This window comes from Protopterus annectens, chromosome 2.part0 (assembly GCF_019279795.1).
Source record: "Protopterus annectens isolate FY-2018-M chromosome 2.part0, PAN1.0, whole genome shotgun sequence".
Lineage (NCBI taxonomy): Eukaryota > Metazoa > Chordata > Ceratodontiformes > Protopteridae > Protopterus > Protopterus annectens.
In genome coordinates, this window is record NC_056728.1 from 224,879,405 (window position 1) to 224,907,331 (window position 27,927).

Sequence of the window (27,927 nt, forward strand, 5' to 3'; positions counted from 1 at the left end):
AGCAGATAGATGCCACAAAGTCCCTGAGACAGAGACATTTCTGATAAAATACCCTCCATGCTGCTCCCTGCCACTACCATTCTCCCAGCTGACAAGGACAGCAAGACAATGGAAAGTTGGGCAAGAAAATATGCACTTCTGCCACCTTGTCATTCAGGGCCACAAACTACCAAACTCACATGACCAAGTATTCCTTAGGACTACTGGACAAGACTACTAAGGAATTAAATGACATCCCAGATTGTGCAGCCAAAGCCACCTTGACTTCCCTGCTAGTTCTCACCTCTCAAGTGAATAGACACTCCAGGTCAGCTGCATCAGCTTCTGCATTAAGAAGATATTTCTTTGCTTCACCTTCAGCCCCTCCCTGACGACTTCAGGGCCAAACTTATTGCTGCTGTTTTGGATCACTCTGCCTTGTTCAGTGGAAAAGTGGCTGACCTCTTCAAGTTCCTGCAATAAAAAGTCAAAGAATTTCAGGACCTTAAAACCTGCTAGTCTTTTCCGTTCCTAAGTTCCACAGGAACTACCCCAGCCAAGACACAATTCATCAGAAAAACCTCTCGGCCTTCAGCTCCCCCCATGTCCAGGAGACCCTCTAAAAGACAGCCCCATCTGGCTAGAGCTTCCCTTTCCAGATTGGGCAGGTAGTGTCCAACTGCCTGCCAATCTCTCTTCCCACCCTTCCTGCATCCCTCCCCCTGTCTGCCCATCTCTCTCACTGTCTTCCTGCGTGGTCTCTCATCTTAGACAAATGGGTTCTGTCCATTATACAAAATGGTTACTTTATGACCTGGATCACCCCCCCCCCCCCAACAAGGCTGGGCATGCCTCAGCCTCCCTCCAGTCAGCTACCCTTCCTGAGACAGGTACTGCAAACTTTACTAATACAGGCACTGTAGAACCAGTGCCGGCAGGATCAAAAAGAAGAGGATTCTACTCCAGAATTTTTCTGGTACCCAGAAAAGACGGACCATGGAGGCCTATCCTGGACCTCTCTCAGTCCAACCCCTTCCTAAACATTCGTACCTTCAGGATGCTCACTCTTCTACCCTCTTTCCCCTCCTCCTACCCCAAGGATTTATGGCAAGCCTAGACATAAAGGATGCCTACCTCCACATACCAGTAAAGCCCACCTTTAGGACATGTCTCAGATTTCTGGTAGACTCCTCACAATTTCAGTTTTGTGCCTTACCCTTTGGGCTTTTCACTGCTCCCAGGGTATTCACAAAATGTCTGGCTCCAGTCATCGCTTACTGCAGCACAAATGGCATCCAAGTATTCCCCTACATAGATGACCTAATTCAGGCACCCGATCAGAAGAGACTTCTTCTTCATACCCAGTCCCTTCTGCTCCTCCTGCAGTCTCTGGGTTTCCTTATCGACTTAAAATCACACCTGGAGCCCACACAGGACATTGTCTTCCTGGGCTGCAGAATCCAGACAGACATTATGAAGGCCTTCCTACCCCCAGAGAAGGTGGTGTCTTTGTCAAACCACCTACTGGAAGTCCTTCAAGCTTCAGAATTGACAGGAAAGCAATTTCTGAGACTTTTGGGTAACATGGCAGCGACCATGCCCATGTTGCCCTTAGCGAGACTGCACACGAGGAAACTCCAATGGTATCTTTGGTCAGTGTGGACTCAACAATCCCATCCCCTAGAGTTCAGGGATTCCATTCCTTCCCTGCTTTAAGCAGGAATTGCAATGGCGGGTGGAACAGGTGACCAATAACCCAGGCCTCCCTCTTCAAGCACCCACGCCCTCCCAGACAATGCATACGGATGCCTCAGATCTGGGATGGGGAGAAACACTAGCACTAAGAAAAGTGCAAGGTTTGTGGACAGGCAGACACAAACTAGAACACACAAATGTCAGAGAAATGAGAGCAGTCCTCCTTGCTCTACAGGCCCTCCTACCCTTTCTAGAGAAGGGCCCTCTCAAGATATCCACAGTCCTGTAGTTTCTCAACAAACGGAGGGACAAAATCTTACCTCCTGTGCAGACTAGCTATGCAGGTGTGGGATATGGCCACCTCACAGGGAATTACCTTGCAGACAGACTACATACTCTCCCTGCTCAACTCCCAGGCAGATGACCTAAGCAGGACCATCTCAAACAACCACGCATGGATGCTTCAAAGTGATATTTTCGTGAATCTGGTCCATAGGTGGGGGTATACCTCAAACAGACCTGTTTGCCTCCTCGATAAACAGGCAACTCCCTGGTTACTGCACCAGGACACCCGATGCCAAAGCACTGGCAACAGATCCCTTCTCAGTGCCCTGGCAGGGGAAATTTCTGTATGCATTCCCCCCTCCCCCTTGATTCATAGGATACTTTTGAAAATTCAGCAGGACTCACCAAAAATCTTGCTGGTGACTCCCTACTGGCCAAGATGGCACTGGTTCCCCCTCCTCCTCCTTCATTTGTCCAAGGACAATCACTACCACAAGTTACCCCCCCCCCCAGTGGACCTGATCACACAGCACAAGGGGACTCTGATTCACCCACAGTGGAAGTCTCTGCAACTCACCCTGTGGCTGATAGGATTCTGATCCCCTTCAGACACATATACAACGAGGATGTGCCAAATGTCCTGATGTCCTGCAGGATGCCAGGAAACCCAACACAAGAAAATCCTGTCTTGCGAAGTGGAAAAGGTTTTCTATTTGGTGTCACAACAGACAGTTGGACCTGCTGGAAAGAGACATTTCTCTAATCCTGGCTTACCTGTGTGAGTTAATGCAGACAGGACTGGCTTACTCATCTCTAAAAGCACATTTGTCTGCAATTTCTGCCTGTGTACCTGTGGACCCTCCCCTTGCATCCAGACTTCCGGCTAAACTTTTTCTCAAAGGGTACTACACTTGAGACCTCCCAGGAAACCTTCCGCCCCTCCCTGAGACCTTAACTGTGTATTAGAGAAACTCACTTCAGCCCCCTTTGAGCCAGCAGACAAGGCTCCCATAAAATTTTGCACTTGGAAAACTGTTTCGTTGGTAGCTCTGACCTCAGCCAGAAGGATCTCAGAGCTGCAAGCTCTTATGGCTACACCACCCTTCTTAGTCTTCCACCTTGACAGGGTGGCTGTCAGGACCAATCCGTCATTTTAAACCCAAAGTAGTGAATGACCTATCCTTGAACCAGGCCATTCACCTCCCTACTTTTTTCCCCAACCCCCAAAAGGATAGTGAGAGAGTACTTTATTCCCTAGATGTCCGCAGACAACTTAGGTTTTACCTACATAAAATATTAGGAAATCAAATTGTTTGTCTCTTTCCACCCCAGGGCTCTGGGGAAAGCAGTGACCAAACAGACCATATCAACCTGGATTTCCAGGGCCATTTCATTCTGTTGCCTTCACCATGGGAAGACCTTGCAGGGCAGTGTCAAAGCCCACTCCACCAGAGCAATGGCCTCTTCTGGAGCCTTCTTTAAAGGGCTAGATACCAACACTATACTTGAAGCAGCTACTTGGTCCTCTGTGCACACCTTCATCAAGCACTACAAGCTAGACCATATCTCCAGAGCCAGGGCGGGGTTTGCCAGTGCTATCCTACACGGATTCCTAGAAACGTCATCTAGGCCACCACCCGTTTCTCTGTGATCTTTGGTACTCACCCACATGTAGAATACTGCAATATTGGAATAGAAGGACATAGGAAAGCTGTGTAAAATCTTACCATAACCATAGATGTCTTTCTCTTTCATGTTGCAGTATTCCTTCCCCTCCTATCAGGTTGCACTTGCTCTCCTGGGTGACACTGGACAGGCTGTGCCCTTATAGGACTGGCTCCAACTGGGGCTTTTTAGGATGTTCTTCATGTTTCACTTTTGCAGTCATCACACTTCTGCCTGCAGGTAGCCCTCAGTCTGCCCGAATACCAGAGACTAGTATTTCTGCGTCGGATGCTGTCTGTCCAGGACTTGACATCAGGTCGTCAGGAGTATAAAAACAGGCAGCTGACACCATTACACCAGTCTTTCTTGCCGAGGAGCCGGAAGCAGAAGCAGTTTGCAAGTGCCGGTCGGCCGCTACCTGAATTTTCGTTTACGGATTAAATAATCCTGAAGTCTTCTAAAGCTGAGTACCCCATTGGGGATCCTTTTTTCTTGCTCTAACCGATGTCAGAAAAAGTTAACAATTGTCTTACCTGTGGAAAGCAAATACCTTCTAGATTTTCATTCTTACTACATCACCTGTTTAGGCCCAGACCACGATGTCACTCGCTTTTGGTTTTCTACCTTGTTTAATGCCCAAACCATTTGTCGTTGGACTGACTCTTTCGCTAAATTCTTCCGCTCTCGATCTATGAATTCTGAAATGGCTTTGGTAAGCCATGTGACTACCGATATTCCAAAAAAAGTAAGTTTAAAGATGGACCGCATAGGTCCAAAACTGACGACAATGCTTCCATTAAGCTAGTCAGTTCACTGGTACTGTGAGGCGCCTTCGCAGCCCCTGATGCTCGCTTCAATGGATTTGCAGGCCTCTACCGAGACCCATTCGGAGTGTGGTATGCCACGAGACTCTTCTTCGACTATGGAACTTACAGGTGTCTCTACCTTGGATGGGTCCGGAGCCGCTGAGCAGGCACCAGCTTCTGAGGCAGTTCTTCACTCAACCGGTGTTCAACTCAAACCGACGACTTTTTTAACCAAAACTACTGAGTTTCTTAGGCCCAGAGTACGCACTATGCCTAGAAAACCGACGACCAAAGTGCATGCACCCGCTCCCGTGCCACAAAAGCAAATGCTTAGAATGGCCGAAGACCTTATTACGTTGATTAGGGAAGTCGGCCGTCCCCTGCTAAGAGACCAGTTCAGTCCCCTTCAGGTTCTACAGACCAGAAGTCCGAAGACTCTGAGATTTCTGATTATGAAGACATGCCCTTATCTGCTTATGAGGATTCAGATGCAGAGGAATCCATTCCTTCTGCCTTCCCTCCAGAGGATTTTTCTTTTGGTGAAACCTTACATACCTTAAGAGCGCATTTCCACTGGGAATGCCAAGATTATCCTCAGTCTGAAAAGCGACTCAGAAAATTTCTAGAGTTAACTCAGCACAGACCTTTAGTAATACCCCCTGTCCTGGATGTTGTGGATGATGTTTTTATGGAATCCATTCTAACTCCTGACACATTACCTCCTGCCCCTAGGAAACCAGACATGTACTACAGAGTACCTGACACTCACAAATTCCTTTTCAAGAATCCTACTGCTGACCCAGAGATCATTTCCCAGGGGTCTAAAGGTATCAAGGCTACTACAGCCAAGAATCCCACTCCTTCGGACAGGGTCGCCAGAGCTTTGGACAGATGGGGTAAGAAGTTATATACCTCTGCAACTCTTGCTATTATGGCCTTGAATTGTCAGTTTCACATGCTGAAGTACCAGCAACATATTATGGAACTTATTAAACAAAAAGTGGCAACCTTTTCAGACTGTGCAGAGAATAAAGAATTGCAGGAGCTTATGCACTCTGCATGCCAAGTCAGCAAGCATACTTTGCAGTGTGGCTTTGACACCCTAGCAGCATCTTGCCGGGCAGCAGTCACTGGCTCTGTACTAAGAAGACGTGCTTGGCTGAAGGAGCAGACCTTGCCAGACCATGTCAAATCAAAGTTACTAGACGCTCCTTTGAATAAGGACTGTTTGTTTGGCACCAAAGCAGAAGAGGTTCTTAAAAAGATGGAAGAAAAAGCTAAGTCTGTGTCGACTGTCAAGGATTTTTTGCATGTGCGACCCCCTAGATTCAGTAAGCATTGCCCTTCCAAACACTGGTCCTTTCCAGCCCCCTTGAATCCTTCTCAAACCAGACCCAGGGGAAACAGACTACCCAGACTGCAGTCTCAGGGTATGCAGAGGTCTAAGCAATGAAGTGCCCCCACCCGTAAAGCAGGGAGTGGTAAGCCTCCTCCTTACGGAAAAAGTTCACAATGAGTTATCTACGCCATTTCCCAGCCCTGCTCAATTGCTTGTGCCCTTAGGAGGAAAACTTGCCCTTCGTGCAAAAAACTGGATGCCCATCAGTCAGGACTGGTGGGTCCTCAACATTGTATCCCAGGGGTACATATTTTATTTCCATTCACTGCCAACCCCAAGAGGGTTCCCAAATCTTTCTCCAAACCAGTGGGCAGAGGCTCAGAACCAAGTACTTTCCCTGCTCAGTATCAGAGCTATTCATCCAGTTCCTGTAGAACAGAGGCGTCAAGGATTCTACTCCAGACTCTTCCTGGTACCCAGGAAAGAGGGCTGTTTTCGCCCAATCCTGGATCTTTCAATTCTCAACACCTTCCTGGTGGTACCAAAATTCAAAATGCTTACCCTGCAACAGCTTCTTTCCATGCTAGCCAAGGATGCCTGGCTAGTCACCCTAGATTTTTTGCAGTATCAGTTCTCTGCACTTCCCTTTGGCTTGTCTACTGCGCCCAGAGTATTCACAAAATTCCTGGCTCCAGCCATTGTATTCTGCAGGAAAAGAAATATCCAAATTTACCCGTACTTGGACGACTGCCTGATTCAGGCAGGCAGTCAGGAATTGCTGCTGCTGCAGCAGCATCTGACATTTGTGAAAAACCTTCTCACTTCCTTGGGATACACCATCAACGAAAAGAAATCAAAACTGGTTCCCAATCAAAAGGTATTCCTGGGAGCAAATTTGGACACAACTTCCCAGATTGCATTCCTCACTTCAGAAAAACAAGTCTATCTGACAGACTACTACAAAAAAATGGCCACCATAACCCAGCTATCCACAAGAAAAATACTGCAAGCCCTAGGGTTCATGGCCTCATGTATACTACTAATTCCATATGCAAGACTGCATATGAGGAAACTTCAGTGGTACTTATGTCTTTGGTGCCAACATTCTCAGGACCTGGAAACTGTCATCCCTATCATACCCTGTCTAAGGAAAGAGTTTGTTTGGTGGGCAGAAGCACGCAACCACAACAAGCGACTGCCTTTTACTCAACCCCATGCCGCCCAGACCCTAACCACAGACGCATCAGACTATGCCTGAGGGCCACACATGGATGGCAAATGTATTCAAAGCCACTGGAGCCCAAGTCTAATTCATCTGCACATCAACCAAAAAGAAATGCTAGCTGTACAGAATGTACTGACAGCTTCCAGATCCCTAGTCCTCCCAGGACAACTGCTAATAAAAACAGACAATGCCACAGTTATGTGGTACATCAATAAGCAGGGGGGAACCCATTCCTACCCACTCTGCAGGTTAGCTATGGCCCTATGGAACACGGCCTTGGACATTCAAGTCCATCTGCAAGCTCAATTCCTGCCAGGCAAACAAACCTCACTGGCAGATGACTTTAGCAGAAATCTCCTAGACCCCCACAAGTGGCAATTGGAGCCCAGCACTTTCACCCTTCTGATTCAGAGATGGGGGACCCCAGAGGATGATCTCTTTGCCTCCCCATGCAACCATCAGCTCAACAAATTTTGCGCCAGGAATCCTCACAGCAGGGCCTGGAAAGTGGATGCCCTATCATTTCAGTGGGCAAATCTCTCAATCTATGCCTTCCCCCTCTGCCCCTTCTCTCGAGTATTACTCAAGGTAAAACAAGATGGACCAAGGACAATTCTGATTGCCCCAGATTGGCCACGCCAGCACTGGTACCCACTCCTACACAGCCTGGCACCGGTTCCAGCCTGGCACCTACGCCAGAAACCCAACCCTTCTCTCTCAGCAGGAGGGACAGATTTTGCACCCTCAACTGCAAACCCTCAATCTTGCAGCCTGGCTTATTTCTTGAATTCTCCCCAAGCAACCCTAAGCAAGCAGGTGCTGGATGTCATTCTTGAAGCCAGAAGAACCAGTACAAGAAGATCCTATGCTGATAAGTGGAAAAGGTTCTGCTCATGGATTCAATTTATAGGAGAGGACACAACACTGCCCTCCCTGCCTCTAATCCTGGATTACTTAGCAGATCTACTCCATCAGGGCCTGTCCTTCTCCTCCATTAAGATGCATGCCTCAGCCATTACAACACTGAGCTTACCTCTCTTCTCGCACCCTCTTATCAAACAGTTCCTGAGAGGGGCAAGCAATTTAAGGCCACCAAAGAGAGCACCCACCTCTGCTTGGGACCTTAACTTTGTACTGGAAAAGCTCGCTATTCCGCCCTTTGAACCTGCTGCATCAGCAGAGTTAAAATTTCTCTCTTGGAAAACAGCCTTGCTTCTAGCCATCACTTCAGCTAGAAGAGTGTCTGAGCTACAAGCACTGTTGGCTGTGGATCCCTTCATTATTTTCTATGCTGACAGGGTTTTTCTCAGGACTAACCTTTCCTTTATGCCTAAAGTGGTGTCCAGTGTGGCTTTCAACCAATCCATCCATTTTCCAACCTTCTTCCCTAATCCTCAAAATAAAGGGGAAAGGATCCTTCACTCCTTGGACGTGCACAGACAGCTCAGATTCTGCCTTGATAGGACTAAGCCCTTCAGGAAATCTGACCAGCTACTAGTCAGTTTTGCAACAGGGGCAGAAGGCAAGGCCATTGTCCCAGATATTGTAGATGATGTCTTCATGGAATCAAGTCTTACCCCTGATACTTTACCTCCAGCTCCTAGAAAAGCCTGACAGCTACTACAGAGTACCTGAATCTCTCAAATTTCTCTTTAAAAATCCTACTCCGGATCCAGAGACCATTTCCCAGTGACCTAAATGTATTAAGGCTACTACAACCAAAAATCCTACCCCTTTGGACTGGGATTCTAGGGCTTTAGACAGATGGGGTAAGAAGGTATACACCTCTGCAACTGTTGCCATCAGGGATTTAAATTGCCAGTTTCACATGTTGAAGTGCCAGCAGCATATTAAGGAATTAAACAAAAAATGTTGTTGATTCCTGATTGTGCAGAAAAAGATTAACAAAAGTTAATGCATTTTGCAAATCAAGTTGGTAAACGAAAAACGTACTTTGCAGTGTGGTTTTGATGCCTTAGAAGCATTTTGCAGGGCTGCTGTCACTGGGTCTGTTCTGAGAAGGCATGCTTAGCTGAAGGAACAAATCTTGCCAGACCATGTCAAAGCAAAATTGCTAGATGCTCCATTAAATCAAGAATGTTTGTTTGGCACAAAAGCAGAAGTAGTTCTTAAACAGATAGTGGAAAAAGCTAAATCTATGCAAGCTGTTAAAGATTTCTTACAGGCACAGACACCTAGATTCAGTAGGCATTGTCCTTCGAAAAACTGGTCCTTTCCAGTCCCTCCCAGGCCTTCTCAGTCCAAACCCAGGGGCAGCATACCACAAAGACTACAGTCTCACGGTATGCACAGCTCTAAACATTGGAGTATTCCCACCTCAAAAACAGGGAGTGGTAAACCACCCTCTTATGGAAAAAGTTCACAATGACTTCTGCATCCTTCCCAGCCATGCCCAAGTACTTGCACCCGTAGGAGGAAAACTTGCCCTGCATTCAAAAAACCGGAAATACATTACCCAGGACTGTTGGGTCTTAAACATTGTATCCCAGGGATACAGATTCTACTTCCTTTCACTGCCAACCCCAAGCGGATTGCAGAGCAAAGGGGACAGGGTTTCTACTCCAGACTGTTTCTGGTGCCCAGAAAAGAAAACTCTTGGCACCCTATCCTGGATCTGTCAATTTTCAATGCCTTCTTGGTGGTACCAAAGTTCAAAATGCTTACCCTCCAACAGCTGCTGCCTATGCTAGCCAAGGACTCCTGGCTGGTCACCCTAGACTTAAAAGAAACTTATCTGCACATCCCCGTAAGGGAATCTTGCAGGAAGTATCTGTGTTTCAGGGCAGGCTGTATGCACAGTTCTCTGCACTTCCCTTTGGCTTATCTGCTGTGCCCAGGGTATTCACAAAGTGCCTGGCTCCAGCCATTGCATACTGCAGACAGAGACACATTCAAATTTACCCATACTTGGACGATTGCCTGATTTCAGGCGGACAGTCAGAAATTGCCACTTCAGCACCTGACATTTGTAAAGAGACTCCTAACTTCTCTGGGTATTCCATCAACAAATATAAATCACATCTGGTACCCATCCAAGAAATTGTGTTCAAGCTCCCAGCAGTACAACTTCCCAGATGTCATTCCTCACTCCAGAAAAGCAGGTTTATTTGACAAATTGCTTCAAACTACTGGTCACCCAAACCCAGCTGTCTGCAAGAAAAATGCTACAAGCTCTAGGGTTCATAGCTTCGTGCATACTCCTAATTTCATTTATCAAGACTGCATATGAGGAAACTTCAGTGGTACTTAAAAAGTCTCTGGTGTCAGCATTCTCAGGACCTGGAAACAGTGATTCCGATCATTGCTTGCCTAAGGACAGAGGTCCTTTGGTGGGAAGAGGCCTGCAACCATAAAAAGGGACTCCCTTTCACTCAAACCCCCCCCACCGCCGCCCAAACCCTCACAGCAGATGCATCAGACTATGCATGAGGGGCTCACATGGCAGGCAAATGGAGCCCAGGACAAATGCACCAGCAGTTCAATGAAAAAGAAATGTTAGCTGTACAGAATGCACTGACAGCCTTCAAATACCTTATCCTTCCAGCACAACTCTTGATAAAAACAGACAACACCACAGTCATGTGGTATATAAACAAGCAGAGAGGAACTCATTCCTACCCACTCTGCGGGTTAGCCGTGGCTCTGTGGAACCCAGCCTTGAGCAACCAAGTGCACCTGCAAGCTCAGTTCCTGCCAGGCAAACAAAATTCACTGGCAGATGACTTAAGCAGAAATCTGATGGACCTGCACGAGTGGAAACCGGAACCCAATTCATTCAAGCTTCTAATCCACAGGTGGGAGACACCAGAGGTGGACCTCTTTGCTTCCCCCCAGAACCATCAATTGAGCAAATTTTGCACCAGAACTCCCCACTGCCAAGCTTGGAAAGTGGATGCCCTATCCTTTACATGGGAAAACCTCTCAATCTATGCCTTTCCCCTTTGCCCCTCCCCTCGAAAGTACTATTCAAGATCAAACAGGACAGGCCAAGGACAGTCCTTATTGCACCAGACTGGCCACGCCAGCATTGTTACCCACTTTTACGCAATCTGACAACAGTGCCACCCAGGTACCTGCATCATACCCCCTCTCTGCTGTCCCAGCAGGAGGGCCAGATTTTGCATCCTCAGCTGCAAACCTTGAACCTAGCAGCCTGGCTTATTCCTTGAGTACATCACCAGCAACCCTCAGCAAACGGGTGCTGGATGTCATCCTTGAGGCCAGGAGGCCTAGTACTAGGAAATCCTATTCAGAAAAGTGGAAAAGACACTGTTCTTGCAGCCAGTCTCGGAGAAAGGACACAGCCGTGCCCACCTTACCTCAAATCCTAGATTATCTAGCAGAGCTGCTCCATAAAGGCCTATCCTTCTCATCCATTAAGATTCATACCTCTGCCATCTCAGCTCATTACAATACTGAGCCCATCCCTCTTCTCTCACTCTCTGGTCAAACAGTTCCTGAGAGGAGCTAACAGTTTAATACCCCCCCAGAGGAGAGCTCCCACTCCTGCCTGGGACCTTAACTTTGTACTAGAGAAGCTCATGCTTCCCCCTTTCGAGTCTGCTGCTACAGCAGAGTTAAAATTCCTCTCTTGGAAAACAGCCTTACTTCTAGCCATCACTTCAGCAAGAAGAGTGTCCGAGTTACAGGCCCTTATGGGTGTGGAACCCTTCATTATCTTCCATGCGCATACGGTTTCTCTCAGGACTAAACTATCATTTATGCCCAAGGTGGTATTCAGTGTGGCTTTAAACCAATCTATCCATTTACCAACCTTTTTTCCTAATCCTCAGGATAAAGGGGAAAGGATACTGCACTCCTTGGACGTGCACAGACAGCTTAGGTTCTACCTTGACAGGAATAAACCGTTCAGAAAATCTGACCAGCTGCTAGTCAGCTTTGCCACAGGGGCAGAGGGCAAGGCCATTTCAAAGCAAACCATCTGCAAATGGATAGCACACTGTATCCATTTCTGCTACAAGCACCATGGAAAACCTACCCCACAGGGGATCACAACCCATTCCACTAGGGCTACCTCAGCCTCTACAGAATTTCTCAGGGGAATCCCTACCAGGGATATCCTGGAAGCTGCAACCTGGAGTTCAGTACACACTTTCACCAAGCATTACCACTTACCTATCTTTTCTAAAACCAGAGATAGATTTGCTACAGTAGTCTTACAAGGCCTGCTAGCCAGCCCTAATACTTCTTGACTGCCTCCACCCTTCCTCAGCTTTGGGAATCAACCCAAATGTGATGACTGCAACAGTGAAACATGAAGAACATAGTACAGTTGTGTATACTTACCATAAATGTAGATATTTCAGTGTATTCAGTGTTGCAGTCCTGGTTACCCTCCCTCCAGCTCCCTGACTTTTTCTATACTGTCTACCTATCCTTTTTTTTTTTGGCCATATCGTATGGCAGTGGTATTTACTTTTTACTGAAGGTGTTCCACACCATGGAATTGCTTCCTATTTTGGGGACTCATGACATCCGGGGCAAGAAAAACTGATGTAATGGTGTCGGCTGCATGTTTTATACTCCTGACGACCTGAAGTCATAGAAGAGGCAACAGCATCTGACGGAGAAATCCCAAGACACTGGTATTCGGGCCAACTTAGGGCTTACCTGCAGGTAGATAACCCAAGTGTGATGACTGCAGCAGTGAATACACTCGAACATCTACATTTCTGGTAAGTGTACACAACTGTACTTTTTCTTGCTCTCTCTCCCCTCACTATGGCTATTACCCCTTCTGGGGTATTGGTATTTACTTTTTACTGGTGGTGTTTTCCCCACCATAACTTATCTCCCTATTTAGGGGGCTCCTGACATTTGGGGCAAGAAAAACTTGTGCGATGGCGTCGGCTGCCTGTTTTTATACTCCTGACGACCCAACGTCAGTCCTGGAGCGACAGCATCCAACTCAGAAATACTAAGTCTCTGGTATTCAGGCCAACTGAGGGCTACCTGCAGGTGGATAACCCAGGTGTGATGACTGGAACAGTGAATACACTCGAACACCTATATTTATGTTAAGTGTACACAACTGTACTTTCTGAGGGTTGGTGCATGTAGACATTACATTTATGGCCCACGCTTCTGCTGCCACGTCAGATGTCCAACGCACCTAGAGGGACTGAAAATCTTTTGAATCCTGGCCAGACAAACTGGAAGGAAGAAGGGTAAACCCACATGTAGAGTACTGCAACATGGAAGAGGATGACATCTATAGTTATGGTAAGACTTTACACAACTTTCCTTTTCTACTGTATCCTTCTGATATCTGCTGTATGGGGAAAAGACCAGCCTGCCATGGGGGATGTTCAGTGTTCTAGAAATCAGCTCAGATGAGTGGACATCTTTGTGCTGAATTCCCATCTGTAGTAAGCTGTACTTCAGGAAGATCTGATTCAAAAACGGAAATCAGAATTGTAGTGTAAATAGTCCTTTTTAATTCTCAATATTTGGTAAACTTTTGAAGACACCAAATGTATAGTCTTCAAGTTAAGTGAAATGAAATGGAAGTCCTTAGAATCATTTTTATTAAACTGACAGTGTACAGAAGTTGGATTTAAATGTGTGTAAAAAAAAAACTCATGATACACGTAATGTTTATCATGTTGAGGGTATTTTTAGAAAAATATTTCAGCTGTAATGCTGTGTACATCATATACACACATGGAAAATGTGTAACGGGTATGTAGTTGTAATGCTGATGAGCAAGTTGCAGTGATTTGCATGTCATGTAGTGCTTGGTTCTTCAAGAAGTCTGAGTGTACACCTGAATGAGGCTAAATGGTTACACTTCCCATGCGCAAAAATGCAATGTTAGGATCACCACTGCAATATAGGCACCAACTTTTTCTCATTTACCTCTTGTTGACCATGATGATGATAGAAGAGTACCACATTCTGTGTTGGAAGCACCCCATCCTTTCCAGCTTTTTTCTTGTCCCTAAGGTAGTACCTTCTTTCATCCAGTGTTTTAGATGGAATAGGTATGGTTTCTTGGCAACTGTTACCCCCCCCCCCCCAAAAAATAAAGATTACAGAATAAGCCATCGTTCTTTACTCTGTCTTCCTGCCCTTTGCGGTGCAGGGGATACCATCTTTGCATGGGGACATGGAGAAACCTAGGAAGAAAGGCCAGATATCTACATGTGTTGTAATTGCTTGACATTGTCCGGCACTGAAGCTGTGGTGGTACTACTCTGATATGCACAGACGTGGTAAGTATACTCATAGCTGTACTCTGTGGTGCCTTGGTTGAGAGCTTTAACAAACACTAACTAAAATTTCCCTGATTTTTCGTGATCAGTTATAAACACAAGGTTCCTTTAACGTATCTTGTGATGTAAACCACCTTCTAAGTCAGTAATGCTGTCACAACTTCCTTCCCTTTCTCCTTGGTAAGTGGTTTATAATGCTCTGTTTAAAATATTTCACTGTAGCTTTTAAGAACATATATTTCCTGTTTTCTAGGAATGCACAAAATGACACCACCAATAAAGGACCTTCTCCCTAGGCTCACACCAATCTTAAAGAACAGGCATGAAAAAGTACAGGAAAACTGTATTGACTTGGTGGGACGTATTGCAGACAGGTAGAAGTTTTAATTTTTAATACAAGAAAATGCATCTTCATAACTATCTTTCTAGTAGTGTTTGGAAAATGCTTAACATATGTTTTATTAAAAAAATGTGGGTATGCAGGACCTTTGAATTTAATTAGTTGTTAGGCCTGGTTGTGTGTAGTCCCAGCCCTCTTGGGTCTGTAATATGCTGCTGTAGAGCTACCTGTGATGTTTATTGACATTGTTGTCTGTTTTTTCTCATTGGCAGTAGTAAACAAAAAAAAAACATTTCCTTTTCATTTTGAAAGTTTGGGTTGGAATGATTCCCAGTAGTAGTCTGCATTGTGTTTTGGGTTATTGAAAAGTTAAATATTTTGAATGTGGGCTGCTGTGTGGTTGACCCCAAATAGAAACTGGTTGGCTTTCACTTTGAAAAAATGCATTATGTGCTAGGATAAGTACGAAATATGCTTTGCCTGTTGATCAAGAAACCCATTACCATTCAAGAAAGAGAATTAAAAGACTCCATGTTTGTCTGTGGTGAGTAGAAAAGGGGCTTCCTTAGGCTCTGTCAATGATGGATTTCAAGGATTCCTGCCTGTATCCACTTCTTTCTTTTCAGAAGACGCAGGCAGTGCTTTTGGTTTGTACTGGTGGGTGGGCACAATTACCAGTTTTCCTCCTTGCCCTTCAGGTTAACTGCTAAACCCAGAAGTGTTTTTTTTCTGGAATGTCTAACCAGTGATAGCACACTGCAGGACCAAAGGTATCCACATCTGCCTTTAGCTGGACAGCTACCTGACTGAGGTGCAGACTAAGAAGAGATGCAGGCTACTGCTTCAATCAACTAAGCTTTTCCCAGAATGAACAGAACTCCAGTTAATGCCCAGTCAGTAAAGTGATTTTTCTGGTGGCCTTTTTATACCAACTCCACAAAAACTGACTTGCTGCAGGGAAAGGGAGTCCTTTATTGCCTTTTTTCAAAACATGTTGAGATCAGTGATGACACAGTAAGATGTCCTTCTATTCATATGCTGCCATATTCATGAGGTCAGGAAGTTTGCCTCTGGTGAACTCACATCCGGCCGTTATACAAAAGTTAAATGCTACCGCTAGGGTGTGCGTGACGTCCTGCACTTCTCTCTGACATCTGGTATAAAGTAGACATCAGCACGCACCTCTACAGAGCTTTACTGTCGCCTGTGTGACTGCCAGTTCCAGTCGTCACATTGCCAGTAGAAGCCTTTCTTCATCAGACTTCAGATAAGTACCCCTTTGGGGTTTTCTGTTTACTTGCTACTGTTTTGGGTTACATGTCAGGTAGGAAGGGTAAGTGTAGGTGTGGAAGGCAAATTCCACATAAGGATTCTCATGAGCTCTGCCTATTCTCCCTAAGCCGTGAACATGACCATACCACCTGTAGTATTTGTTAGGCCTTCGTCCCTAAGACCCTCAGAAGCCACCTCGCAGCCTTAAAACTATACCGTGAAAATCAAAGACTCAAACATCTAGCTTCCAGGATGGACCAGACATCGGAACCCTTGGACAAGCCCCCTGTCAAGAAGGCCAAAAAGAGTAGGCCAGAACAGACTGCAGCGCACTTCACTCCAGCCGTTGCTGTCGAGGCCAGTGAAGGGCCAGAGTCCAACCTGGAGTCTTCAGAGCCTCCTTTGGCAGAAGGGCCGGAGGAAATCTCTCCTTTGCCCAAGGTCGCGTCCTGGAGGAAATTTCAGGCGTCTGATTCGGTCGCTGAGGGGGAGCTAAGGCTCCTATCCGAGGGTCCGCGAGGCATCTCCCAAGTTGTAATACGTGAGGACATAATCTCTGATGTAGTGGAATGTTGGCCACTGTCCACCCCTCCAACCCATAAGAGGAAACAGAAAATTAAACATTTGTCAGTCTCTGCCTGCTTCTCCTGTCAGACAGCTTCCAGACTGGCAGGCCTGCTCAATGCCTTTCTGGCCTTGTGTCAGGGTTTGACGCCTCTACCCCTTAGGGCCTGCTCCAGACATCTCTTCCACAGAAGAGATTTAGTCGGACGATGAATCCCTAACCTATACTTCTCAGATCGCTTCTCCTCTGGGATATGGTTCACCACAGGAGGAGTCCAGCGGCACTGACTCCTCTGGTGAGGACCTCATCTTTGGTGAGACCATCACCAAAATGCAAATTTTTTTCAAATGAGATAGCAATCAGGTCACTGAGACCCAAAAAAGATGTTATGAACTCCTGTAGCTGGAGTCTCCTAGCCCTTCTGCTGTACCCCCAGTACACCCTGCTTTTCTGGATGCCTTCTTGGCTGCTTCCAAAAACCCTGACTCTTACCCCCAGCACGCAAGCGTCCAGACAGATTCTACAAGGTGCCCAAGGAGGCAGCCTTCCTCTATAAATCCCCTTCTGCAAACCCTGCAGTTATTTCTGGCCACCAACAAAACCTCATTTACTACCATCCTCTCTACTGCCCTCTGATAAAGAGAGCAGAATGATGGAACGCCTGGGAAAGAAAGCTTATACTTCTGTCACCCTAGCAGTAAGAGCAATCAACTAACAGACGTGCACGGCCAAGTATTCCTTGACTGTCTTGGAAGACGTGCCTCCAAGAGAGCTCCCTGATTCTCCTGCTAAAGCCAAGATTTCCTCTCTCCTGAATTTCTGCACACAAGTGACCAAACACTCCCAAGTGCAGCTACAGCACTGTAGAAGCATCGGCAAGGGCTGCTGCCTCTCGATCTGTCATCAGGGCATACTCCTGGTTAAGATTGGAACTTGAACCTGATGCCATAAAAGCCAAGCTCCTAGATGCACCCCCTGGATAACAAAAACCTATTTGGGTCAGCTGCTGCTGAACTCTCTAAAGCCCTCCAGACCAGAGGCAAGGAATTGCAGGAATTGATACATATCTTTCTCTCCCCAGTCCCATGCTTTCAGAGAAACTACCCAGCTAAAACTTCTGTTAGGTCCTCAACTAAGAGATTGCAAACTAAACCTAGAAAGGACCACATGAAGCAGCACTCTTCCAGGTCTCTCTTCTCTACTCCACCCACCCACCCACCAGTAGTTTCAGTGAAAGCCTGGTAGTCTGTGACTACCAGGCCCTCCACCCAGACACCCCTCTTTCCAAGTGAGTCTCCCTTTCCCTTCCCCACTTGGAAGCCGTTTACTCAGGACTCCTGGGTCATAAAACAGAGATACTTCATGACCTGGGAGACGAGACCCTCTCCCAAAGGCATCCCTCCCCAACCCAGAGACCAAATCACACTTTCCCCCTCAATCCTGCAGGAACTTCTGCCTCAAGGAACCATTCAGGAGGTCCCACCCTCTGCAAGAGGAAGGGATTTTACTCACGAATTTTTGTGGTCCCCCCGGTAGGAAGGTCCATGGAGGCCCATCCTGGACCTATCCCACCTCAACACCTTCCTCCAAGTCCCCTCCTTGAGGATGCTCTCTCTCCCTACCCTTCTTCCACTTATTTTGTGTCAGGCATTTCTAATGTCCGTGGACATAAAGGACATCTACCTGCACATTCCTATCCATCCACGATTCAAAAAGCATCTCCGCTTCTCAGTGGATTCTGCACACTATCAGATGTTCATCGTGTTTCACTGTTGCAATCATTACACTTGGGTTATCCTGCTGGCAGGCTAACCGCAGTCAGCCTGAATTCCGAAGTCCTGGTCCGGCGTCGGTTGCGGTCGCCTCTTCCCTGACGTCAGTGTGCCAGGGGTATAAAAGATACAGCTGACGCCATTTTCTTCAGTCTTTCTTGCCGCGTGGTGCCCGAAGCAAAAGCAGTTCGCAGGTGCCGGTCGGCCGACTCCTGAGATTTTCAAATCGAATTTCAGGTCCGAAGTCTTCATTAAAGCCAAGTATCTCGTTGGGGAAACTTTTTTCTTGCTCCAGCCCGATGTCAGAAAAAGTTAACAATTGTATTTCTTGTGGGAAGCAAATACCTCATAAGGATTTTCATTCTTGCTGTATTCCTTGCCTAGGCCCTGACCACGACGTTGCTAGCTGTCGGTTTTGTGCTAGATTTAACCAACGCACTATTAAGCGTCTGTACGATTTTGCCTTTCATTACTTTGGCCGAAGATTTAATTATATAATGCCGTCGGAACAGCCGACGACCAGAGTTTATAAAAACGCAAGGAAAAGGACAGGCATTTGAGGTCCAAAACCGATGAGGCCTCCGCTAGGCCAGTCACCGGTTCTCAGTGAGGTTCTTTCACAGCCCCTGATGCCCGCTACCTCAGAGCCACAGGCCGCTTCCGACTCCCACGTGGAGCCAACTAGGTCTCTGAATACTCAAGGTATTGGACACTCGGAAACCATTCCCTCAGATGGGTCCAGAGCCGCTGAGCAGGCATCGGCTTCTGAGGGTGTTTTCAGACCTACACAGTTATATGTCAAGCAAACCTCAGCTTCAAAGGCAAAGACTAAAACAGTTCTAAAGACAAAGAAACAAGTACAGCATTCTCCTGGACAGACTTCCATGCCTAAGAAACAGATGCTTAAAATGGCCGAAGACCTAATTACTTTGATCAGGGGTACCCATCCCAATCCTGATAAGAGGCCTAGGCAAGAGACAGAATATGACTCTTCTGATCAGGTTTCCATTTCCTCTGATTCCTCTTCTGAACAGGGATACTCTCTTCCTCCCAGTGAAGATTCTGATGCTGAAGAATCTATTCCTTCAGCCTCTCCTCCTGAGGATTATTCCTTTGGGGAAACCCTGCATACCATGAGGGAGCATTTTCACTGGGAGAGCCAAGATTACTCAGAATCTAAGAAAAGGCTCAGAGACTTTCTTTTACTACCTTAGCACAGACCTCTTGCTATTCCACCTGTACTAGACATTGTAGATGTTGTATTTTCAGAGTCTGGCCTGTCTCCTGACTCTTTACCCCCTGCACCTGTTAAGCCAGTTAGATACTACAGGGTTCCAGTCTCTCATAAATTTCTATATAAAAACCCTGCTGCTGACCCAGAAACTATATCTCAGGGTCCCAAAGGGGTCAAGGCTTCCACTGCAAAAAAAGTGTCCCCTCTGATAGGGATTCTAGGGCACTGGACAGATGGGGGAAAAAGTTTACACTTCTGCTACCTTGGCTGTAAGGGCTTTAAATTGACAGTTTCTATGCTTAAATATCAGCAATACTTAATGTCTCTGTTAAAACAGAAAATATTGACAAATTCTGAATGTTCTGATAATAAGGAAATGCAGGATTTATTGCATGCAGCTGAACAAGTGGGAAAGCATACTTTGCAATGTGGTTTTGATTCACTGGAGGCCTCTTGCAGGGCCGCTGTCACGGGTTCTGTCATTAGAAGGCATGCTTGGTTAAAGGAACAGAATCTGCCTGATCATGTTAAAGCAAAATTATTGGATGCTCCATTACAGCATGATACTTTGTTTGGTGTTAAGGCAGAAGAGGTGTTGAAGAAAATGAAAGATAAGGCAAAATCTATGCAGACAGTTAAGGATTTCCTACAGGTACAGCCAACCAGATTCAGCAGGAACTGGCCTTCTAAGAATTAGTCCTTTCCAATGTCAGACAGGCCACAAAGAGGCAGATACAGACACCCTAGAGGCAGATCCCAGCCCCAAGGCTCATACAGGCCTAAACAATGGGGTGTTTCTACCTCCAAAAGCGGAGAAGACAAATCATAGCCATACAGGAAACAGTCCCAATGACTTCCTCTGCCAATGTGAAGCACTTACCTTTTGGCAGCACCCTTAGGGGAAAACTAGCACTTTTTTTTACAAAATTGGCACATGATCACCCAGGACAAATGGGTCTTGAATATAGTGTCTCAAGGCTACAGGTTCCAATTTCACACCCTTCCAAAGACAAAAGGTATGCCAGACCTGCCACACAATCAATGGGCAGAGGCACAAAAGCAAGTTTCATCCCTAATGGACATGAGGGCTATTCAGCGAGTACCACAGCAAGAGCAGGGCAAGGATTTTACTCAAGACTTTTCTTGGTACCCAGAAAGGACAAAACCTGGAGACCAATACTGGACCTGTCTATTCTAAACACTTTTCAGGACGTTCCAAAAGTCAAAATCTTGACTTTGCAGCAGCTTCTGCCCATGCTGGGCAAGAAGGCTTGGCTTGTAACTTTGGACCTCAGAGGCATACCTGCATGTCCCAATCAAGACAGTCTTGCCGAAGATACCTCAGATTCATAGCTGGTTCAATGCACTACCAATTCTTTGCACTGCCCTTTGGCTTATCTCACGCCATACAAAACAAAGGCAACTGCCTTCTTACTTCAAAATGATGGCAACAAAGACCCAGTTATCTGCAAGAAAAATTCTGCAGGCTTTGGGCTTCATGGTATCCTGCATTCTGCTAATTCCATATGCAAGACTGCATATGAGGAAACTACAATGATATCTAAAAAGTGTTGTGACTCAACATCGTCACAGCCTGAAAACATTAATTACCCTCATTCCTTGCCTGCAACAGGAGTTTCGATGGTGGCCACAGGCCTGTCACCACAACAAGGGACAGCCATTCACTTTACCCACAGCTAGGCAGACACTAACAACAGATGCATCAGATTATGACTAACAGATGCATCAGATTATGCCTGGGGGGCCCACATGGCAGGAAAATGTATTCAGGGCACATGGCCCGCAAGCCAAATGCATCTTTCTATCAATCAAAAAAAGATGCTAGCTGTACAGAATGCCCTGACAGCCTTCAAGGATCTACTACATCCAGGACAACTGCTGATAAAGACGGACAATACTACAGTCGTGTGGTACATAAACAAGCAAGGAGGAACACATTCCTACCCCCTCTGCAGACAAGCCATGACTTTGTGGAACACAGCATTGACTTATCAAGTACACCTGCAAGCACAATTCCTGCCAGGAAAGACAAATACTCTGGCAGACGAACTAAGCAGAAACCTCATGGATCCTCACGAGTGGAAACTAGATCCACAAATCTTCAGCATGATAACAGGGAAATGGGGATGCCCAGACATAGATCTGTTTGCCTCCCTGCACAACTGCCAGCTACAGAGATTCTGCACAAGGACTTATCACAAGCAAGCATGGAAAATGGACGCCCTATCATTCAGCTGGAAAACCCTTACAGTATATGCTTTTCCTCTACTGCCTCTCCTCCCGAAGGTACGCCTAAAGGTCAGACAAGAGAAGCCAAAAATGATACTGATTGCCCCAGACTGGCAATCAGTATCATTGCCCCAGACTGGTTGTGTACCTACCGTAAATGTAGATGTTAGAGTGTATTCACTGTTGCAGTCCAGGTTACCCTCCCACCATCCCCCTTTCATTGCTGGGACCTATATGTACTTCTCTATTCTATACAACCTATGTGGTGTATTTGTTTGTAGATGAAAGTAATGATGTTCTTCATCCCACATTGCTGCAGTCCTAACACTTGGGTAGTCCGCTGTCCCAGTCGGCCCGAATACCAAAGTATAAGGCTGACGTCGGTCAGGGCGCATTAGTCTGACGTCAGGGTACAAATGCGCATGACCGACGTCATATCCTCAGTCTTTTTTGCCGCATGGTCCGATGCAGAAGCAGTATTGCGAGTGCAGGTTGGCATTCTGAAATTTTCTGAAGTCGGAGTTTCAGACCGAATCAAAGTTGGCTAAGTACCCCGTTGGGGAATATTTTGGTTTTTTCTTGCCTCAGTATTTAACCGGATGTCAGAAAAAGTGAATAATTGTATTTCTTGTGGGAAGCAGATACCTCATAGGGATTACCATACCTTGTGTATACCTTGCTTAGGGCCTGAGCACGACGTTGTTGGATGTCGCTCTTGTGCTAGATTTAACAAACGCACTATTAAGAGAAGGTTGGACTGTGCCAGGTTAGTTTTTGGGAAGCGTTGTAATTATAAAATGCCGTTGGATGCTCCGACGCCCGCTTCGTCAAAAAAGCGCAAGGACAAAGCAGCAAAGCCTAGGTTGGGAGAACCGTCTGTCCCGGACGTCGGTTCTTTAGAGGGCTCGGTGGAGCCGGAGGTTCTGCCAGAAGTCTCTTTGGAGTCTCAGGGAGAGACTGTACTGTTACAGGATGTTTCCTCTCAGGAGGTAGGCCAGGTTTAACTTCAGTGGGGGTTTCTCCTAGTTCTTCAGGGTCTCTGCCTAAGAAACATATGCTTAAAATGGCAGAAGATTTGATTACTATGATTAGAGGTTCTATGCCCCCTCCTGATAAGAGGCCTAGGGTGGAACCTGAGCTTGAGAGTTTTGAGCAGTGTTCGGAGGCTTCTGAGTCTTCGGCTGAAGACTTGCAGGAGTATCCTCCTTATTCTGATTCTGATGTAGATGATTCTACTCCTTCGGCTTCTCCTCCTGAGGATTTTTCTTTTTCAGAGACTCTTCATTCCATGAGGGAGCATTTTAAATGGGAAGGTCAAGATTTCTCTGATTCCAGGAAAAGGCTAAGGGAATTTTTGTTTTTACCCCAGCACAGGCCTTTGGCTATACCTCCTGTTCTGGATGTGGTGGAAGATGTTTTTGCAGAGGCTTCCCTGAACCCTGATTCTTTGCCTCCTGCTCCAGTTAAACCGGATAGGTATTATAGGGTGCCTGAAGCTCATAAGTATCTTTTTAAGAGTCCTAGGGCAGACCCAGAAACCGTTTCTCAGGGGCCTAAAGGTGTTAAGGCTTCTGTTGTTAAAAATCCTGTTCCTCCTGATAGAGGCAAGGGCTTTGGATAGATGGGGAAAGAAGGTGTATACTTCTTCCACTTTAGCCATGAGGGCTTTGAATTGCCAGTTCCATATGTTAAAATACCAAAATTATCTCCTTTCACAATTGAAGTCTAAAGTGGATGCTCTGGCGGAAGGTATTGAGTGTAAAGAGTTGCAGGATTTAGTTCATGTTTCTGAACAGGTGGGTAAGCATTCTTTGCAATGTGGTTTTGATGCTGTACAGGCCTCTTCGAGGGTGGCTGCCACTGGTTCTGTTCTTCGCAGGCACGCCTGGTTGAGGGATCAGAATTTGGCTGAGCATGTTAAGACAAGGATTTTAGATGCTCCGTTACAATCTGATGTGTTGTTTGGTTCGCCTGTGGAAGCAGTTTTAAAGAAAATGGAGGACAAGGCTAAGTCTATGCAGACTGTTAAAGATTTTTTGCAGGTTCAACCTCCGAAGTTTAGTAGAAATTGGCCTACTAAGGGGTGGACATATCCTTCTTATGATTCCCAGTCTAGGGGTAGGTCTAGGCGTGGCAGGGGCAGAGCTCAAGGTTCTTTTAGGCCTAGAACAGGAGTTCACCTGCTCAGTCTTCTGGTGAGGGCAGGGGTCAGTCCTTTCGTAAACAGACCCAATGACCTGCCTTTTCAGCTGCCAGAGCCTTCTCGTCTGGCAGCACCTTTGGGAGGAAGGCTGGCACTTTTCAAAGAAAATTGGAGTTTAATTACCCAAGACAGATGGGTTTTGGATATCATTCACCACGGTTACAGGTTTTATTTCCATACCTTGCCTCCTTTCAAAGGCATGCCAGACATTCCTCCTCTACAAAGAAAAGAGGCTCACAAGCAAATTTCTCTGTTACTCCAAATAGGGGCCATTCAGCCGGTTCCTATGCCAGAAAGGGGCCTAGGATTTTATTCTCGCCTGTTCCTAGTACCAAGAAGGGGAACACGTGGAGACCAATTTTGGATTTGTCTATCCTCAACACTTATCTGGACATTCCCAAGTTCAAGATGTTGACCTTGCAACAGCTTTTACCTCTGCTGGGAAAAGATCATTGGATGGTAACTTTAGATCTCAAGGAGGCTTACCTTCATGTGCCTATCAGACTAAGTTGCAGGAAGTATCTGCATTTTCGAGCTGGGAATTCCCATTATCAGTTCTCTGCATTGCCCTTTGGCTTATCTACTGCGCCCAGAGTATTCACAAAAGTTCTGGCTCCAGTGATAGCTTACTTCAGGCTAAAGGAATACAAATCTATCCTTACTTGGACGACTGCCTGATTCTGGCTCAAGAAAAGGAAGACCTTTTTCAGCATTTGGAATATGTGATAGCAGTGCTAAGATGCCTGGGGTATTCTGTGAACGAAATAAAGTCCAGTCTAGTACCCTCTCAAGACATGTGCTTTCTGGGTGTGAGACTGAATACAGCAACCCAGATGGCCTTTTAACCCCGGACAAACAAAAGAATCTTTCACTTTACTTCCATCAACTATCTCTTCAGTCCGGGCTGACTGCAAGGACAGTCCTTCAAGCCTTAGGGTTCATGGCATCTTGTATTCTGGTGCTTCCCAATGCCAAACTGCATATGAGGAAGCTGCAATGGTATCTCAAAATGTATGGACACAGCACTGCCAGGATTTGGACACTGTCATTCAAATAATACCTTGCATTCAAAAGGAATTTTTGTGGTGGGCTCAGGAATGTCACCTAAACAAGGGACTCTCTGTGACCCGGCCAGAGGCGAGTCAGATTCTAACGACAGATGCCTCAGACATAGCTTGGGGAGCTCATCTGAATGGAAAGTGGATACAAGACAAGTGGCCTGCCAGACTACAGCATCTACATATCAACATGAAGGAGATGTTGGCAGTCCAGTTTGCATTACTGGCTTTCAAGGAGTTACTTCTTCCAGGGCAGGTGTTGATTCTAACAGACAACACAACTGTCATGTGGTACATCAACAAACAAGGGGGAACACATTCTTATCCTCTATGCAGGCAAGCAATGATTTTGTGGGAGACTGCACTCAGCTTGCAACTAAATCTTCAGGCAAGGTTTCTGCCGGGAGCACAGAACTCCTTAGCAGATGTGTTAAGCAGACAAATCATGGATCCCCACGAGTGGAAACTGGATCTTCATGTATTTCGAAAATTGACAGTGTCATGGGGAACTCCAGACATAGATCTGTTCGCTTCTCCACTAAACCACCAGCTGCCAAAGTTTTGCACGAAAAGGTTTCATCACACAGCTTGGAAAGTGGATGCTCTTTCTTTCAGTTGGAAAAATCTTCATGTGTACGCCTTTCCGCCTCTGCCTCTCCTCCCAAAGGTACTCCTAAAGGTCAGACAAGACAAGCCAAGCATGATTTTAATAGCTCCAGATTGGCCTCGACAACACTGGTACCCATTACTGAGGAGTCTGGTAAGGAAGCCTCCATGGCCTTTACCTTTGATTCCACACCTATTGTCTCAGAGGGACGGTCATCTACTCAATGTCAAGCTTCACTCTCTTCATCTAACAGCCTGGCATATTCTGTTTTGAACCACAGCAGGTCTCAACTTCCTCAACAAGTTTTGAATGTGATTATGGAAGCCAGGAGACCTAGTACAAGGAAAGTGTATGCAGACAAATGGAAGAGATTTTTATTTTGGAGTGCAGCAAAGGATTTAGAGGTTTCTGAGCCTAATTTGAGTGTGGCTCTTCAATATCTTACTGAATTATTGGACAAAGGTTTGTCTTTCTCTTCCATTAAGATTCATGCAGCAGCAATTTCAGCTCACTATGATTGTGACCCACCATTGTTTTCTCATCCTTTGTTTAAGCAATTTCTTAGAGGGGCAAAGAATATAAGACCCCCACGTAGAGCTCCTACTCCTGCTTGGGACCTCAATTTTGTGTTGGAGAAACTTACTCTACAACCTTTTGAGCCTGCGGCTACTGCTGAATTGAAATATTTGTCATGGAAGACTGCTTTTTTGTTGGCCATTACTTCTGCAAGAAGGGTTTCTGAATTGCAGGCCCTTATGGCGGTTGAGCCTTTTTTGATTTTCCATAAGGATAGGGTATCATTACGTACTAATCCTTCCTTTATGCCTAAGGTGGTCTCTAGTGTGGCTTTAAACCAAACTATTCATTTGCCCACTTTTTATGCTGATCCCCAAAATAAGGGGAAAAGATTTTGCACACTTTAGATGTACACAGGCAGTTGCGTTATTATTTAAGCAGGACTAAGGATTTTAGGCAGTCTCAGCAGTTGTTTGTTTCTTTTGCTTTGAGTTCTCAGGGCAAGCCTGTGTCAAAACAAACTATTTCTAAGTGGATTGGGATTTGCATTGCATTTTGTTATTCCCATCATGGCAAGGAGATTCCAGCTGGGATTAGGCCTCATTCCACTAGGGCTACTGCCACTTCAACAGCATTTCTAAGGGGGTGGCAACTAAGGATATTTTGGAGGCAGCTACTTGGAGTTCAGTGCATACTTTCTCTAAGCATTACCACCTTCCTCTCTACTCTAAATCTAGGGCTGGTTTTGCCACGGCTATTTTGCAGGGCATGTTGACAGCTCCAGCTTCTTTATGATTTGCCAGCCTCCCTTACCTCTGCTTTGGGATTCTACCCAAGTGTTAGGACTGCAGCAATGTGGGATGAAGAACATAGTACAGTTTTGTACCTACCATAAATGTAGATGTTCAAGATCCACATTGCTGCAGTCCAATTCCTCCCTCCTTCCCTCTGTGTTTAGGGGTGGTTGTGTGGTGGGGTTGTACTTTTGTAAATTGTATATATTGTATGTATATATTTGGTACAGGAGTGTTTGGTGTTTTTTGGTTTTGGCCTTATCTTTTTAGGGTCTTCTGACATCTGGGGCAAGAAAAGACTGAGGATATGACGTCGGTCATGCGCATTTGTACCCTGACGTCCTGACGTCAGACTAATGCGCCCTGACCGACGTCAGCCTTATACTTTGGTATTCGGGCCGACTGGGACAGCGGACTACCCAAGTGTTAGGACTGCAGCAATGTGGATCTTCGAATATCTACATTTATGGTAGGTACAAAACTGTACTTTTATGTTAGTGCATGCTTTTTTATGAGCAGAATTTTTTAGCCTACTCTTTTGGGAGCACCTGACATCTGGGGCAAGAAAAACTGAAGAAAATAGTGTTGGCTGCATCTTTTATACCCCTGGCGCACTGACGTCAGGGAAGAAGCGACAGCAACCGACGCTGGACCAGGACTTTGGAATTCCGGCCGACTGCGGGTAGCCTGCCAGAAGGATAAGCCAAAGTTAAATTACTACAACAGTGAATACACTCGAACATCTACATTTATGGTAGGTACACAACTGTACTTTTTGTGCTTTACCCTTTGGTCTTTCTACAGCCCCAAGACAAAATGTCTGGCCCCCAGTCATGGCCTTCGGCCAGGATGAAGGGAATATGGCTTTTTCCTTATCAAGACTACATCTTTATCCAGGCTACTTCAAGATGTTCATCGTGCATACAGCTGCAGTAATTACAGATGGGTTCTCTGCCGTCAGGCGGTCCCTCAGTCGGCCGAATTCCAAAGTCCAGGTCCGGCGTCGGTTGTTGTCGCTTTCTCTCCTGACGTCAGTGAGGCCGGAGTATATAAGACACAGCTGACG

At 46.1% G+C, this 27,927-nt stretch overlaps 1 protein-coding gene across 1 annotated transcript in view; it reads left to right on the top strand.

Moving 5' to 3' along the window:
* SF3B1 (splicing factor 3b subunit 1) overlaps positions 1-27,927 on the top strand; it is a 1,956,191-nt gene that overhangs the window by 1,412,425 nt on the left and 515,839 nt on the right. The window contains exon 15 of the mRNA XM_044060306.1: positions 14,504-14,624. Within this exon, the coding sequence (XP_043916241.1) occupies positions 14,504-14,624 (121 nt within the window). The remainder of the gene's footprint in view (positions 1-14,503; positions 14,625-27,927) is intronic.